The sequence below is a fragment of the Apodemus sylvaticus genome, chromosome 13, assembly GCF_947179515.1.
Source record: "Apodemus sylvaticus chromosome 13, mApoSyl1.1, whole genome shotgun sequence".
Taxonomy (NCBI): domain Eukaryota; kingdom Metazoa; phylum Chordata; class Mammalia; order Rodentia; family Muridae; genus Apodemus; species Apodemus sylvaticus.
The window spans coordinates 69,243,220-69,260,538 of NC_067484.1; the positions used below are offsets into that span (position 1 = coordinate 69,243,220).

Here is a 17,319-nt window from a genome sequence, read left to right on the forward strand (position 1 = left end):
CTGTGCTTGGGGTAGCTACATTATGTGACCTCTCCTCCAAGCCGCTTCACATGTTTGGAAACACCCTTCTCTCCATCCAGGCCTATTTTTTTTAAAGATTTTTTTTCTTTATTATATGTAAGTACACTGTAGCTGTTTTATGGCACAACAAAAGAGGGCATCCCATCTCGTTACAGATAGTTGTGAGGACCACGTGGTTGCCGGGATTTGAACTCAGAACCTCTGGTAGAGCAGTCAGGGCTCTTAGCTACTTAGCCACCCCTCCAGCTCTCGCTCTGTGCCCTGCTCCCCACCCAACCCCCAGCTCTCTGTAGCTGTCTTCAGACACCCCAGATGAGGGTATCAGATCTCATTATGGATAGTTGTGAGCCACCATATGGTTGCTGGAATTTGAACTCAGGACCTTCGTAAGAGCAGTCAGTACTCTTAACCACTGAGCCACCTCTCCAGCCCCACCCAGTTCTATCCTAACCAAACAAAGGGATCTCAGTTATTCCTGACTTGGTGATACCTAAACCCCAGGCTAGCCACAGGCAGGCTGTACAAGGAGAAGCAAAAATCCACATATCCCTAAAGTTAACAGACAGGGGTCATTAACAGGAGGCAGCCTGCACACATGCTCAAACCGCTACCTACCCACACCAACATCTCCCTAGCCTCCAGAGAAACAGTGAACATTTGTAGTTGAGCTCATGACCAACTGTAGTTAGGCTACCAGGAAAACAAGCATGGCAGCCGATGTTCTGGGTATTCCTTTTACCAAAGACCCCAATCATGAAAGTGGTTTGCATGGGGGAAAGTCCCTGTGACTAGCTGAAAAGGGCCTCCTCAGATTACTGGGCAACTATGCCTTCAAAGGCATATGGCGAACCTAAAACTTAAAAAGTGAGGTGAGTAGAACATGGTAGGGAACACTTTACTTGCAGGTGTGGGAGGGAGGTGGATCTCTTGAGAATTCTAGGCCAGCTTGATATAGTGAGAACCCACTGAAAAGGAAAATAAAAAAAAAAAAATGAACATGAGGTGAGGTTGAGGGTTTCAAACAGCCTATCTGTCTAGTGATTGGAGCATTAAGAGTACTTGTAGAAACAATATTAAATTGATAGTCAACCCTCAGATCTTAACTTTATTGACTCTAGGTGTCCATATGAATCATGTCTCTAACTTTTTTCCTAATAAGAACTGTGCCCTAAAACCATGGGACCAAGGCATCATTTGTTTAAAGCCATCTTTAAGTACTGTTGAAGACAGCCCATTTTGTACCTCTTAAGCATTACTGGCAAAGCAGAGTTCCTTAAAAAAGCACTTTTCTATAGCCAGGGCTTTAGTGGTAGAGTGCTTGTCTCATATGCAGAGCTAAGGTTGATGTGCAACACCACCAAAACAAAAATACCCTCTCTTATCAAGATGAAAATTATCAAAATCAAGAGCTAAGCCTAGTGACAGTCTAGCTTCCTTTGGGTCTAAGGAAACCACAGATCATGAGCTCAGTATTTAGCCAGAAAAAATAGAGAGCCTAATGAATACCTAATGAAGCCCAGACCAAAGTGCTGCTAAGAGCAGAAAGGAGACTTAGTGCCTTGACAAACTCAGGGTGAAGAGTCAAGAGGATATACCAATTTTAACCTCAGGATACCCACCACCCATTAGTCTTTTAGCCAAGGTCTTGAGTTTAATTCTACAGTACTAATGCTCCCCTAAAGGCATAAATTCATGAAAGGTTTTTGTTTCCACAGGTGACTTTCATTAATACAGCTTCACTAAGAGCTCAAGCGTATGAAGCTGTGACAAGATTATCAGGATGATCTTAATCCACAGAGAATCTCTACTCTTGAAATAGGACCCTGGCCAGATAGGACTGAGTAGGTCTGACCATTCAACTTGAAAATTCTCTTGCCCACCAGTGACTCTTTCTTCCCTTCTCCCCTGGAAACTAGTAAATAGTCTAGGAACCTAGAATCAATACAGGAAAAACAAAGCAGATGGAATGAAAATAAGAAATTAAAAGACCTGACTGTTCCTAGGTATGATGAAGGTTTAGTGTAGATATGAGGGAAGAGAATGCAAGAGGCATTTGGAGTGTGAAATGAACAAGATCCCAAACCAGGCCATGTGAGGAGGGGACTGGAGGGAGGGGTCCCTGGAGCAGCTGCCAAGTGGCCAACAGGGGTATATACACGGGTATACAGCCAAAATGGACGGGTTATATAGGAATCAGAGAAGCTGAGAGGAAGGAAAGCTCAGGAGTGTAGGGTAAGGGTAAAGGGTAAGATATGCCACCCTCGAAGATCCTGGAACAGGTCGGGACTGAGATACGCTGGGAGAACCTGGCAGCTAATGTCAGCTTTGACATGTTGATAGGCACCTCAGATGAGACCTAACATTCAGTAAAATTACTGGCACTACTGGAACTTCATGGGACCCTTAAGAAGGAATGCCCAACACAGAAAAGAAGGAATGCCCAACACAGAAAAGACAGTAGGTTTAACTCCTTTTTTTAAAGATTTATTTATTTATTGTATATGAGTACACTGTAGCTGTCTTCAAACACACCAGAAGAGGGCATCAGATCTCATTACAGATGGTTGTGAGCCACCATGTGATTGCCGGGAATTAAACTCAGGACCTCTGGAAGAGCAGTCAGTGAGTGTTCTTAACCACTGAGCCATCTCTCCAGCCCCAGGTTTAACTACTTTTAATGGAACATGCTGGACATGGTGTTGCAATGCCATTTGGCATTTGGGACACAGATCTATAAAGAGTTATGGATAAACATTTATAAGCATTCAGAAACAAAAACAGTTTGCGACCTTCTGAGGAATTGTAGAAACAAGCAACTAAGAGAAGCCATGTGGTGCCGGCTGGAACTAGAGATTAGTACTTTGGTCTTTTCACTTCGACCCTGAAATCAAAAGTAGATCAGCACAGGATCAGTACACCGAACAGTTCTCACCAGGACCAAAAACAAAGAAGGATGCTGCTCACCCATCTGCTTCCATCTTCTTCCTCTTCTCGATGATCTATAAAAGGACAATAGTAGTTTATAAGCTGTTAGTACTCTAAGTCCACCTACAGCTCAAAGATGACCTCTCTCAATTTCCATGGCTGCCCCACACCTGCCTGTCCCTGGATCTGTCACCATCTCTTCTCAACTGACACCCTCCCACCTATGAGGAGTCCACTATGGTGGTGGTGGGGCATGCCTTCAATTGAAATACTCAGGAGGCAGGCAGATTCCTGAGTTCAAGAACAGCCTGGTCTACAGAGTGAGTCCCAAGACAGCCAAGACTACACACAGAAACCATCTGGAAAAAAACAAAACAAAAAAACAAAAAGGAAAGAAAGAATCTACTAACTGCACTTATTTTCTTCCACTGTCGATCAAGCTCTGCCTTATCATTGGTTTCTTTGAATCGTCTGGTTTTCCGTCCTTCAGACATCTTAATACCATACTGGAATGCAGCCCTGGAAAGGACCATGGTGGGAAGAAAGCATTAGAGATCTCATAGCAGTAGGAAGGTTTTCTTAAAGGGCTCTGTGGGCAAAGTATCTACCTGGAACATTGAAGCCACACTACAGTGTACTGCTTAACCCAATATGGGCTAGTTCATCCTCATTCTCTGCCGTATTTACTTACTTGGGCAAAGCCTCCTTGTTGTTCATATACTCGCTATATTCCTCCTGAGTATCAAAGTCCCAGCGGCCTAAGGGGCCCTTCTTGTTACCCTGCAGTACAGCAGACAGAGCTATCAGTGGAAAAGGAATTTTCTCTGAAATAAAACCAGACACCCACAATTCCAGATAATAATAATCCACAAGTGATAAATCTTACCCTAATGTTTCCTATGCACTTACAATGCACACATTACTCTGAACACTAAACACATACCTTAATTCTAACAAAAATTCTAAAGTGAGAATTATATTTCTAGTTTTCTGATATAGAAACAAAGGCATTTGTAAACAGGGAAGGAACGTGGCAAGGCCACAAAACAAGCAAATGACAGAAGTAAAATTAAACAGGGCTCCAAGATTAAACCATGTTTTTGGGTATGTGGCTCAGCCTGTGTGAAGCCCTCGGCTTGATCCACTGGACATCAGAAAACAAGAAGTTTCTCTGAGTCTGGGTGTTCTCAGTACTACATTACTAGCTGAGATGCTAGGGTTCCTGGGTTCAGTCCCCAGCAGTGAAAAGTAAAGAAGCTTTCTTTGATTGGGCATGGTAGTGCAGACATGTCGCTAAAAGCCCGGGAACGGGCAGTGGAAGCAAGAGGATCAAGAGTTTTAAGTCATCCTTAGCTATCTGTCCAGCCTGGGCTACAAGATCCTATCTCACAAGCAAAACAACAAAACAAAACAAAACCATGTTTATAACCAATCACTACAGGAGAGAACTGTCTCCTACAAGTTGTCCTCTGACCTCATGGTCATGAATGGCATGTAACTAAATATAAAAAAATAATAATTTTTTAATTGCTGATCAAAAGTCCCCAACATCCATAAATACCCTTTTAACTTCATACCTGGTCCATTTTGCTATAATCTACCTCTTCATCACTATCTACAGCCATGTCATCCATCCTACCGAGAAAGAACAGTTAAAAAGGTACTTTAGATCCATATTACTATAATTTATTCAGAACCCCACCCAATAAACATCCCAGAACTAAATAGAATTCACCTAAGTAGAAAGTACCCTTAGCTCCCAGCAGGTCAAATCTACATCTCATCAGCCAGTCATCACAACCTCCCTTAATTAGGGTCTCACTTACGTGGCTGGATAGCATTCTGCATAACTGTTGGACATGCCAAAGAAATCACCCAGCTGCTTCTTATCTTCTGGCTTCTTCAACATATATTATGTTAAAGAAAATTCCATCACCGACAGAACCAGAGGCTAGAAGCTTCAAAATGAACATTTCAGAAGCCAGCTGTAAGTCTGAACAGTTAGTTCTCTGGTTGATACATAGCATTTCATCCTAGCCAACACACAGCATAAAAGAGAGCAAAGACAGGAACAGAGAAACAACTGGAGGTGGATGAAAAGAAAATGGCTCTCTACAGCCCAGAAACAGCCAGGCATAAGAGTGCATGTCTCAGCACTCAAAAGACAGAGGCAGGAGGATCTCAAGTTACAGGCCAGCCTAAGCTACAGAGAGAGCTTCTGTCTCAATATAAATAAGGAAAAATAATTAAAACCCAGGGAGAAATGTGAATACAGGATATGATTCAGTGCCTTCCCATCCAGCAGACCCAGCAAATTTTTCATTGATGGACTTGATCAACTCTTTTGCAGATCCAGGTCCTAGAAAAAAGGACAACTCTGTTTAGACTTGGACTAATGTTTTTACAACCTCCTCCCACTAACCTGATTCCAGCCTTAAAAATGTTTTATGGGACTCACAAGATAGCTAGCAGGCAATAACCCCTGCTATCAAGCCCAACAACCCAAGTTTAATTGCAGGAATCAAATGTGGTAGTTGTGGGGGTTTTGTTTTTAACTTTTGTTTGCATTTGAGGAAGTCTTACCATGTAGCCCAGGCTGACCTAGGACTATGAAGTTTAGGCTGGCCTTAAACTTCTGATCTTACTTCAGCCTCCAGAATGCTGAAATTACAGGTGAGTACAACCACATCTTGCTGGTTAAAACATACTTGTAAAGGATTCCTTTTATCTATCTAGACTTTAATCAGAACTCCAACTAATGAGCCTCTCTGGTTACCAGGATACCTGGAACACTCCATACTCAAGCTCAGCTTCACCTCAAAACTTCAGAACTGAAGGAATTATATGTAAGAGCAAATGTGCCCTGCCTAGTCCATAAATTAACACATAGTTCTTATGAGAGCCCCAAACCAGGCAGTCCCCCAAATGCTGCCTTTATCAGGTGAGGGTTCTGCAAGGCGAGTAGACTGTTGGAGGAATGCAAGACTCTGTAGACACAACCCACCTTTGTCAACATCCATGGGCTGAAAAGAAAACAAAACTGACGTCAGTATCATTATGAGGAATTTCCATTCATCTCTCCCTCAAATCTGAATTGATTCCCTAATCCACTTCTGCCCCATTTCCAAGAGAGTTCCCACCCTCAGTTAGTTGGCCAGTTATTACTGTGAACCTACAAAGCTACTGAGGAGGAAATGGGTCCTGTACCCCACTAGAAAGGTATTTCTAGGGTCAATTTTCACAGCCTGGTGTCAAGAGCCCACATCTCACCTCATCATCCACTTTTGGCTTCTCAAAGTAGCTGTGCCTTTTCTTTTCCTCCTCTCGTTCCCGTTCCCGCTCTCTCTCCCTCTCACGGTCTCGCTCCCGGTCTCTGTCCCGTTCCCTATCACGTTCACGTTCCCGGTACCTCTCACGCTCCTTGTCTCGAGGTGTTTTGGTTGTGGAAGGAACATAATCCCCAATGTCTTCAAAAATGCTGGGAGAAACAGGTTCCACTAATTGCTAAAGTCATACATACCCATGCTGGCCATTTCTCTAAAAGGGCCGAAGACAAGAAGCACTAATAGCTTGTTCACAGATATGTGGGAGTGGAATACATACTTCATGTCAGCCTCAGGAGGTTTCTTTTCTTCCAGTTTTCCTGCATTGTAAAGAATATCTCTCAGTGCTTTCTTAATTTTTAAAAAAATGTTCTATATTAAAAAAAAAAAAAATCAAACAGGCCCTTTAGTCCCAGCAGTTGGAACACAGAGGCAGGCAGATCTCTGTGGCCAACAGGGTCTATATATTGAATTCCAGGGCAGTCAGGACTACATAAAGAGACCCTGTCTAAAATAGCAATTTTTATGTGTATGGCTTTTTTGCCTATTTGTATATCCGTGCACCACATATGTGCCTGGTGCACTCAGAGGCAAGAAGAGGGCTCTTGATCCTCTGGAATTACAGATGGTTGTGAGCACCCTGAGAGGGCTGGAAGTAAAGCCTGGGTGCACTTACTACTGAGCCTCTCCAGCGGCCCCAGTGCCTTTTAACCCTCTGCTGTTTAAAAAATAAACAAAACTTTCCCACTCTCCTTGATGCTTCAAACCCAACCAGTGGGTTCTGAGTGGGCCAAGGCAGAATCCAGACATATTCCTGCCCCAATGCTCCATTTCATCCTTTTCCTCTGCTATCTAGAAGCCATCCAATGTCTACTAGACAGAGGCTTCAAGAGACTTTGTCTTCACCACCAAATGCCCCTCCAAGAGTAAACGTTCCTTCCCTTCCCATAAGGTACCTTTATCCTTCTTCTTGAGCTTCTTGTTTCGGGTCCCCTGCCTCAGGTATGACAAAATCTGGGTGAGCTTGCTAATAACGATGTCATTTGTAGTCAGTGTAGTCTGGGCCTGAAAAACCCAAGAAGCAAGAATAATATCCCTCTTAGCAGGAATCTCACCGTCTTACTGTCCATTCACTTCAATTCAAGGACAAGTTATATATAGTTGTTAGGTAGGTAGGGGACTCGTAAGAAGATGTAATGAAGAGACACTCCAAATAGATGAAATGGTAGGAAAAAAGGCACTGGATCAAAAGTTAATATAAAACATTCAAGAAACCAAAGAGATGTAAAGAACATGCTGAAAAAAGGCTAGAAGTCCAGCTGTTGCAGGGCCTCACTTTTTACTCTGAACCCTAAATACAAGAAACCACAAGAAACTTCTACACAGCGGTGAAACAAAAATTTACATTTATAAAATATTACTTTAGTCATGTATAAAATCTATTAATGGAAAGTAGAGGAGAGATTCAGGTAATGGTATTAATAGAGTACAAGGCTTCTTTTGAGGAATACACAAATAGAATGGTAGTGGCTATACAATTGAGTGAATATGATAAAACTATCTGCTGTGGACACTAAGAGGATAGATTATATAGCATGGGAATTACATTTCAATAAAAACAACATACTGGCTGGTTAGTGGTGATGCACACCTTTGATCCCAGCATTCAGGAGGCAGAGAAAGATCTGAGTTTGAGGCCAGCTTGGTCAACAGAGTGAGTTCCAGGACAGACAAGGGTATACAGAGAATCCTTATCTTGAAAAACCAAACCAACCAAACAACAACAACAAAAACACACTGAAGTAGAAATAGGAAAAATAGTCTTTTAATAGCTCCAGTAAGAAACTGTGGCTTAGACAAGCACACTGCTGGTAGAAACAAATGTATTCAACTGAGACTGAAGGGATTTTTAAAAATAAAAACAAAACAGAACATAATGATACAATAGATGAGGAGCAGGACAAGAGCATAGATTGAAGATTCTATGATGGGTTCTTAGAGCCTGGCTACTTACCTCCATAGTGGGGCAGTCAGCCTTGCTGCGTATGAGAGTGGTGGGGATATCTGTGTCTGCATACTCATCATCCAGATCTACTACATAGGCCATACGCCCTGGTAAGAACAGCTCATTTCGCTCATACGATTTACTCTTGAAAAGCATCCGATACACATTTCGGCCTATACAAAGGAAAAGATTAGCAAACAGCCAGTGTAACTTCCATTGTTACAGTAGTCACTTATTAATTACCTACTCTGTGCTGAGCATCAGGCCAAGTAATATTTATGCTCTACCACATTACATCGTCAAAAAACCCTATGCTGTGAGAGAAGCATTATTACTTTTTACTGGCTAGGAATACTAAAACTGCCACACAGTGGTGGTGAATGCCTTTAATTTCAGGACTCAGGAGGCAGAGGCTAGTGGATCTCTGTGAGTTCAAAGCCAGCCTGGTCTATAGAGCTATTTCCAGATTAGCCAGGGCTACACAAAGAAACCTCTTCTCAAAAACAAAAACAAAGGACAGCCAGGGATATATAGAGAAACCCTGTCTAGAAAAAACAAAACAAAACAATAACAAAAACAAAAACAAAAACAGACTACAGAGCTAAACGGGGAAAAGTGACGCAAGCCTTTAATCCCAACACTCAGGAGGCTGAGGCAGGTGAATCTCTGTGTAGCCCTGGCTGTCTTGGAACCCACTCTGCAGACCAGGCTGGCCTCAAACTGAGATCCATTTGCCTCATACACCAGCTCCACCCAGCTGGTTTAAGATTTTATTAATGACAACAGAAAAACACTACACTGCAAGCTCATTATACACAGTTATACATTTCATTTCTCTTCATTCCTAAACAATCACACAGGTACATACTAGGCTAATCGTTATATAGAAGAAAAGCAAGCAAAGTACACACCTAGTGTGACTTCATCGGGAGGGATCAAATCCAGGTCTCTCCATATTCTTTTACTCTCTAACCATGCTACATCTTTTCATGTGTGCCCACGTGAAAGTCAACAGACAGTTGAGGTGTCAGCCTTACACACCATCCTCTTATTGGTCTGGAGTTGACCAGGTTGGCTAAGCAGGTTGGCCAGCAAGACCTAGGAATCCACCTGACTCTAGGCTCCCCGCAGAAATTATAAGAGTGCCACCACACCCAGCTTTTATATATGGGTTCTAGGTACCAATTCAGGTCTTCCTGCTTGTGCTTGTAAAAAAGAGAAAAAAAAAAAAACACTTTACCAAACAAACTGTCTCCCTAGTCATCCATGCTACCTCCTCTTATTTTTGTTTTGTTTCATGTTCACCTTTTAAAAAATGAATTGGCGCCGGGCCGTGGTGGCGCACGCCTATAATCCCAGCACTCTGGGAGGCAGAGGCAGGCAGATTTCTGAGTTCGAGGCCAGCCTGGTCTACAGAGTGAGTTCCAGGACAGTCAGGGCTACACAGAGAAAACCTGTCTCGAAAAAACCAAATCCAAAAACAAACAAAGAAACATAAAAAAATGAATTGGCAGGGCTGGAGAGATGGCTCAGCGGGTAAGAGCACTGACTGCTCTTCGGGAGGTCCTGAGTTCAAATCCGAACAACCACATGGTGGCTTACAACCATCCATAATGACATCTGATGCCCTCTTCTAGGGTGTCTGAAGACAGTGACAGTGTACTTAGATATAATAATAAATAAATCTTCTAAAAAAATGAATTGGTTTTATTAATTTACTCTTTTACTCACTTTGTATTGAGATAGGAGCCTTGTTCTGTAGCCTAGACTTGCCCAGCTCTTGACTATCCTCCCAAATGCTGGGATTATAGGTATGCATCACCATGCTATCAGTTATCTAGAACTTTTCCAAACAGGAACTTGCTAGGTGCCCAATGCGGCCTTCAACTGGCGATCTTCCCACCTCAGCCATGTGACCTCTAGGTCTACAAGGATGCACATCCCCTCCCACCTATCCACCCTTCTCTGATACACACATAGAAAAGACATAAAAAGGCTCCTGGTCTAACTGACAAGACATAAATGATTTGGAAAATATCCAAGTCCATGCCTGAGTCCTATAAAAAAAATTTCATGCCAGGTGGTGATGGCCCATGTTTAATCCCAACACTTGGGAGACAGAAGCAAGCAGATCTCTGTGAGTTTGAAGCCAGAACTACAAAGTGAGTTCCAGGGCAGCCAGGGCTATACAGCGAACCCCAGTCAGGAAAAAACAAAACAAAACCAAAAAAATTCCTTATAATCCCCCTAAAATGCAATCACTACAACAGAAACTACTCTACTCACCAAGGCGTGTTTTAAATTCAATTTTGTTCTCGGGATCCTCATCTTTCCTAAAAACAGAAGACAAAAATATTGGTGGGGCAATAAAGATAGAAGACAATGTCCCACTTCAAGTGTCCACTTTCAACTGTCAAGCCCTCTCCACTGCTGACTCACTTGGTTTCCTTTTGGGGCTTTTCCATGAGTTCCTCTTCCTCCTTCTCTTTGCTGGCAATCTCAGCACGCACCTAACAAAGTGCACAAATGTAAAAAAAAGAGTGAGGATCCCGGCCCTTAACCACACCCAGGGGACAGGGACGGCTTCCCTGAGGAATTCAGTCACAAGTTCTATAGACAGGCCACCTATAATTCTGCCAAACTAATGGTCTGGACAATCATGTGTCTTGTTCTTCACAAATGTCCGAACATGAACACTAGTATTTCTTTCCACATCTTTAAATAGAGCTCACCTTCTGAAGCAACGCAAAATCCAAACCTTTCACCAAATGGGTGTGCTCCATATCACCACCCAAGAACTTAGACTCCTGAATCAGCTGTCTTCTCTTCTCCGCTGCTGATTTGTCCCTGAATAATGAAAGAGCCATATTGAAACCATCCTTTAGGAATGACAAACTCCTTCTGAAATATCAGAGTGTGCTGCACAGAAGGTTAAATTGTAAGAAACACAGAGTGTAACTGTCTCTGATAGGATGAAAATAGGCCTCAGGATCCCCTACTCACGCCTCAGCAGTGGGGCCCACAGCCCTGTAGTTGGCCGTGGTACTTATCAGCTCAGTTTCCTCATAATCTTTGTTCACACCATCTCTCCGTTCCTTGGCACGATCCCGGTATTTCTCTGCAAGTTCTCTTTCTCTCTCAATTTCTTGCTGGCGAAGCTTGGCATAATAACTATGACCAGAGAAAGGAAATGTACAGCTTACCAACTCCTATCTCAAGGCCAACACAAATGTTCCTCTTTCCCTATATCTTTAAGTAGCTCTGTGTGGTGAAAAACTATGTATGTCCTGATAGAACTGCCAGTCAACTCTTGATTGTCGTCAACATCAGAAATTCAGTTTCCTCTAACTCAGATTTTTCTCTTTCACTACTATCGCATGCCCTCTCATAGATGTACTTTCACAGTAGGAAACCCCATCTGTTACTATACAACTCCTCTACTCCTTTGCTCACAAACAGTACTCACCCTACAAAACAATCACCTCCACCATCCATTCCTTTACCTTTTCTTTTTCCTCCTTCGTGCAGCTGGGTCTTCATCCTCATTGTACTCTCTTGGCATCCTAGAAGATACAAGAAACTCATAGTAAAATTATGCCCCAGACCTTAAAACTCACAAGGCATTGAGAACATATCAGAGGCTGAGATAACAGGATAAATTCAAGGCCAGCCTGGACTACATGGTAAAGTCCAGTCAAGTCTAGACAATGTCTCAGAAAAAAAAACAAAAACAAAAACAGAACAGCCAGTTATGACGGCATACACCTTTAAGCTCAGCATTCGGTAGGTCTCTGTGAGGACAAGGTCAACTTTGTCTACACAGTGACAAGGTTAGCTAACCATAGTTACATAGTCAGACTCTTCTTGGTAAGAAAGAGAAAAAAATGAAAACAACACAAAACAAAAACCAGTGTTGATCAGGCAATCATAGTATTATCAATATCTGTATCACTCAAGTTTTAAAAAGTATCATAAACATTTGACATTAACATTAGACACCATCTAAAAAACCTGTTGTAGACTACATAGTAATAACAGGCCTAGAAATCTGTCCATTTGTACAAGCAATGACTCTATTACCAGTATTCATGAAGGAATGAGAAGAACCCAGAGAATCCCAATCATCACTGAAACTTCAGTCTTTATAGAGAAAAAAAAAAATCGGAAGCAGAGGCTTTAAAAGAGCTCTGGCTTTTGAGAGTCTACCAAACTCTGGTTCCATAGAAATGGACAGGAATAAAAAAAGACTTACTCATGGTGACGTGACTTAGAAGGTGGTGCAGAAGTAGGTGCAGCTCTTGGGGTCATAAGAAGTTTCCTGAAGTCTTCATTAGTAAGTTTTGATCTGTAAGAAATTGCAAAAAAGAAAATTAAAATTAGTAGCCAATAGGAAAGAAGCTTGTAAAATACATGATTAACTTTACTAAAACAACGGAAATGCCAATTTCAACACATTACTGTTAACTACTAAAAGTTCTTGCTTTTGTTTTGTTTTGTTTTGTTTTTTAAGACAGGGTTTCTCTGTGTAGCCCTGGCCATCCTAGAACTTAACTTTATACCCACACCTCAGCCAGGTTGCTAAGCTTCTGATGATTCTTCTGTTTCTGCTTCCCATCTCCCCAGAAGGGTTGCTCTAGGATTCCAGACACTTGTACTGCTGTGCACAGCTCTTACCTGGGTTCTGGAGACCTAAACTTGGCCTGTCGGGCTTGTACAACAAGCACTTTCCCCACTTAGCTCTCTTCCCAGCAGTGAACAAAAGAAACCCTATCTCATAGCAGAGTGGAAGAGACCTTAGCCCAGTTATCCACTCATCTCCACATGTGCACCTACCCACACACTCAAAGTAATAATAAATATAAAGGAGAATGGCTTTGTGAAGTTACAAAAGATAATTTCACCCTCATTTCCAATGCTTAATTTTCACCTGGGAAAATTCTTATATATGAAATAAAGCAACACAAACACTAGACCCTTCCTGGCCATAACTTCTCTTCCAATAATTCACTTAAGATTCACAGAAATAAAGAGCTAAATGTTCCAAATTTTTAACTTTTTTAGGGGGGGTCCATAATTACAACTTTACTGAAAAACTGATACCAAAGCAATCATTTTGTATGACTTACAAAATTAAGCATAATTACACCATCTTGGTAAGGTAAATGAATTTATGATAAAGCTTTCTGTGGGAAAAGTAAGTTTAGCATGTTGTATAGGTTAGCATTTTCCTCTCAATAAACCATCTTCTATGAACTGCTGGACCATTCTTGCCAACAAAATACTCTGAATTCTTTCGCCTTCTCTACCATCTCTCTTGCTCATTGCTAAAGACATTCAATACTCACTCCAAAGACAAAATACTCACTGGTGGAAAGAATGAGGATCATCCACATCGTGGCCATCTGGGGCCAAAGGGTTAGAGAAGGGCTCACCTTAAAGGGAAAAAAAATGACATTAAATCATTGGTTTAATGTGTGAAGCTCCATACAAAGTCTAGCGATTACAAAAATGAACAACACAGTAGACAAGAGGAGGAGCAGCGATTATGCAGTAAGTGCTGCACTGGGAGAACTACAAGAAACAGTATTACCAGGAACAGGAATGGTGACCCACACCTGTAACCCAAGCACTAGGAGACTGAGGCAGCTTGACCATCCAGATTTCTAGGCCAGTTTGTGCTACACATCCAGATTATCTCAAAAAGAAACAAGCAAAAGAGCTGTTTGTGGCGGCAAGCGCCTGCTAACTAACTAGCATTTAACTAGCGGGGACAGAAAGATGAGTTCAAAACCCGCTCACTTAAAAAAAAAAAAAAAGTTATAAAAAGCCGGGTTTCTTAAACGAAGAATCAACCATCTTACACACTCACACGCACACTGGTTTCTTAAAAAAAAGAATCAACCATCTTACACATACACACACACACACAGCACAGCGGTTTCTTAAAAGAACAATCAACCATCTTACACACACACACATATACACACACACAGAGCACAGCACAGCGGTTTCTTAAAAGAACAATCAACCATCTTACACATACACACACACACACACATACACACACACCGGTTTCTTAAAACGAAGAATCAACCATCTTACACATACACACATACACACACACACATACACACACCGGTTTCTTTTTGTTGTTGTTTTGTTTTGATTTGATTTGATTTGGTTTTTTCGAGACAGGGTTTCTCTGTGTAGCCCTGGCTGTCCTGGAACTCACTCTGTAGACCAGGCTGGCCTCGAACTCAGAAATCCACCTGCCTCTGCCTCCCAGAGTGCTGGGATCACAGGCGTGTGCCACCACCGCCCGGCACACGCCGGTTTCTTAAACGAAGAATCAACCATCTCACACACACACACACACACACACAGATCGCTTCTAAAGCACAACATTAAAGAGCTCAGCTTCCGGTAATCCTAGCCACTTAGGACTTTAGGTTTGCCGGGGAGCATAGCGAGCCCCTCCTCTCCCGCGTCAAATAAGCCAACCGAGTCCCTAAAAGTGAGGCACAAGCCATGGTTTACTAAAGGAGGGGTAGGGAGACAGAGCTGCCGCAAATATTCAAAACGCAGGTCCTCAACAAAGAAACGAAATTGGAGGGCAACTCAGCTGGGCCTCTCCTAAGGACCAATGGTTCGCGCGGCTCCAACAGCCACACGACACCTGGCTTAACTTCATCCAACTCAACGAGCCTAATGTCTCCAGTCCCGCGGGCAGGAAAGAGAGGTTCACCCGCGCCTTACTATCTCGCTCTGGCATTTTGACGGCGATCTCTCAACGCCGGCAATCCCGAAATCTCCTCAACAGCGGCGACAAACTTTTATCCACAATGCACCACGGAAACCTGCCTCCCCGCGTCACTACACGCTACTTCATGTCATTGGCTAAGATTTATCCCGCCCCAACCTGCGTTATCCAATCTATGGCGAAGACTAGAGGGTCCGCTATTGGTCAGATTGAGGTGCCTGACAGGTCGGGATTGGGCGTTCCTTTGCTAGCAAAGATGGCGGCCTCCGCTGCTGGCCGACTGGCCGGTGCAAAGCTGGGGCTGCGCGAGATTCGCATTCACTTATGCCAGCGTTCCCCCGGGAGCCAGGGTGTGAGGTGAGGCGTAAGCGTGGGAAGGCGGGTGGGCTTCGGAAGCTGGCGCTATGACCTTGACCTCCGGGGCGGGGGCGCGGGGTCCGTGTACCTTTGCGGGCTAGCGACAGTCTTTCCCCCACCCTGCAGGAATTTCATCCTGCAACGATATGTGGAGCTGAAGAAGGCGCACCCCGACCTGCCCATTCTAATCCGCGAATGTTCGGAGGTGCAGCCCAAGCTCTGGGCCCGCTATGGTGAGTACTGGTCGCTGAAGGTCAGGGGCCGGGGTTGCAGAATACGGGATGGAGAAAAGAAGGGGCCTCCCAACGTTATGGGAAAACGCGGGTGAAGGACCAAAACTCGAAATGATAAAGGAGTTAACATTTACCTAATTGTGTGATACTTTTTATTCGTGGCAGCATATATATGGGGTCTAACTGGGTCTTGGGCTAGACTCAGGAATTTTTTGCAGTTCGGAGTGTACTTCATGTAAAAGACATGCTTCTCCATGTCAGCGTAGCCCTTCAGAATCATGTCTTAGCCGGTACAAATTCAGAGACTGAGAATTTTAGTAAGGTTGAGCACTTTATGCTTACAGCTTACGCTGGAGCTTACGCTGGGTACTTTAACTCATTCTCATTAGTTTATATTAATGTTGTGAATGGGTGCTTTTCTGTTGTAAATATTGGAAAGCTGAGTCTAAACACTATGGAAGACGCCTAAAATTATGCAGCTTGAATAGAATAGGATTGAGCTTTTGCATTGTGTGCCCCTTCTAGCGTACTATGATTGGCTCCTGTCATTCAGGTTGTTACTTGTCCCTAACTGCATATCACTGTCTCAAAAAGGCATTCCTGAACCAGCCTGGAAATCCCAGATTTAGATACTCCCAGACAGAAGCAGGAGGATCACAAATGCAAGGCCTGTCTGAGGCTATAGTGAGTTAAATGCCTGAGTAGGAAATTTAGTGAAATGTTATCTCAAGTTTTCAAAGATACAAAGAAAATGGTAATTGCCTTTCATGTGGGAGGCACTGGGTTTGATCATCAGTACCAAAATAAGGCATTCCCTGGCCAGTTATATAACACTGCCTCTTACATTACACTAGTCCTATTTATTACCCAAATCTGAAATTTTGTTAATATATTGACTAACAGTAAGTAGGTAATACTTAAACTAAATGGTGCCATTTTAATCATTTCAACCCTGACAAAGGACTTTCTGTGGGTGGGGAGAGTCACATCCTACTGCAAATTTGTTGTAATCAAGCCTCCTATAAACTAATAAAACGGGTTTCCTCCTAAAGCACACAGGACAGACAGAAGTAACTTTAGTTTGTAGAGTTGTGTGTGCATAGTACCACATTTTATGCTAAGTGGGCTATAGGAGGCCAAAAAGTGGACAGTCAGCCAAGGCTAGACCCTCTGGTCAGTAGTTAATGCCTACAGTGACCTTAAAGCATCACTCAGACACACTTCTTCCCACACAAAGGTATACTAGGGCCTGGGATTTCTTAATATATTGACTGGATTAACGCTGAGTACAGGAAAACCACTTGTTTTTAAAGGCAGGATTGCACTATATAGCCATAGCCAGCCTGCAACTGGCTGTGTAGCCATGAGCCACTGTGTTCAGTGAACCATATCTCTTCTAACAACTTTGAAAAAATACACTTTATAATTTTGTGCACCCTTTATAATTTGAATATGGAGGATATTCATTTAAATCCCCTTTCCTCAGCTTTTGGCCAAGAGAAGACCGTGTCTCTGAACAATCTGAGTGCTGATGAGGTAAGCAGGGCCATGGAGAATGTGCTGAGTGGCAAAGCCTGAAGTGTCTCCACAGAGGACTGCGCACAAGCACCAGAACCTACTGGACTGAAGACAGTGTGGGGAAATATGTTCTTCTGGTCCTTATAAAGCTTATGCTGCACAGTGTTGCTTAAGAAT

General features: G+C 42.9%; 2 protein-coding genes across 2 annotated transcripts; one reads left to right on the top strand and one right to left on the bottom strand.

Annotated features, from left to right (window-relative positions):
• Positions 1-2,489: 2,489 nt before the first annotated feature.
• Ik (IK cytokine) lies at positions 2,490-15,148 on the bottom strand. The gene is made up of 20 exons (XM_052156111.1): positions 15,031-15,148; positions 13,640-13,706; positions 12,527-12,619; positions 11,778-11,837; positions 11,278-11,445; positions 11,007-11,121; positions 10,714-10,784; positions 10,561-10,607; positions 8,284-8,447; positions 7,226-7,334; positions 6,550-6,589; positions 6,217-6,424; positions 5,951-5,969; positions 5,227-5,305; positions 4,773-4,853; positions 4,524-4,581; positions 3,638-3,726; positions 3,357-3,465; positions 2,986-3,020; positions 2,490-2,902 (listed from the first exon to the last, which is right to left on the bottom strand). The coding sequence occupies exons 1-20, from the start codon at positions 15,044-15,046 to the stop codon at positions 2,875-2,877; spliced, it is 1,656 nt and encodes a 551-aa protein (XP_052012071.1). The 5' UTR covers positions 15,047-15,148; the 3' UTR covers positions 2,490-2,874.
• Positions 15,149-15,256: 108 nt separating this feature from the next.
• Positions 15,257-17,304, top strand: Ndufa2 (NADH:ubiquinone oxidoreductase subunit A2). The gene is made up of 3 exons (XM_052156117.1): positions 15,257-15,391; positions 15,518-15,624; positions 17,111-17,304. The coding sequence occupies exons 1-3, from the start codon at positions 15,291-15,293 to the stop codon at positions 17,200-17,202; spliced, it is 300 nt and encodes a 99-aa protein (XP_052012077.1). The 5' UTR covers positions 15,257-15,290; the 3' UTR covers positions 17,203-17,304.
• The last annotated feature ends 15 nt before the right edge of the window (positions 17,305-17,319 follow it).

Bases quoted from the DNA above. Each gene is read 5' to 3' on its own strand.
- Ik (XM_052156111.1), bottom strand. The intron at 10,785-11,006 runs GTGAGCTCTATT...GCACTTTGTTAG, and splicing joins ATTTTGCGTTGCTTCAGAAG to GTGCGTGCTGAGATTGCCAG. The intron at 2,903-2,985 runs GTGAGCAGCATC...TTTTGATTTCAG, and splicing joins AAGAAGATGGAAGCAGATGG to GGTCGAAGTGAAAAGACCAA.
- Ndufa2 (XM_052156117.1), top strand. From the start codon at position 15,291: ATGGCGGCCTCCGCTGCTGGCCGACTGGCCGGTGCAAAGCTGGGGCTG. The intron at 15,392-15,517 runs GTGAGGCGTAAG...CCCACCCTGCAG, and splicing joins CCCGGGAGCCAGGGTGTGAG to GAATTTCATCCTGCAACGAT. The intron at 15,625-17,110 runs GTGAGTACTGGT...CCCTTTCCTCAG, and splicing joins CAAGCTCTGGGCCCGCTATG to CTTTTGGCCAAGAGAAGACC.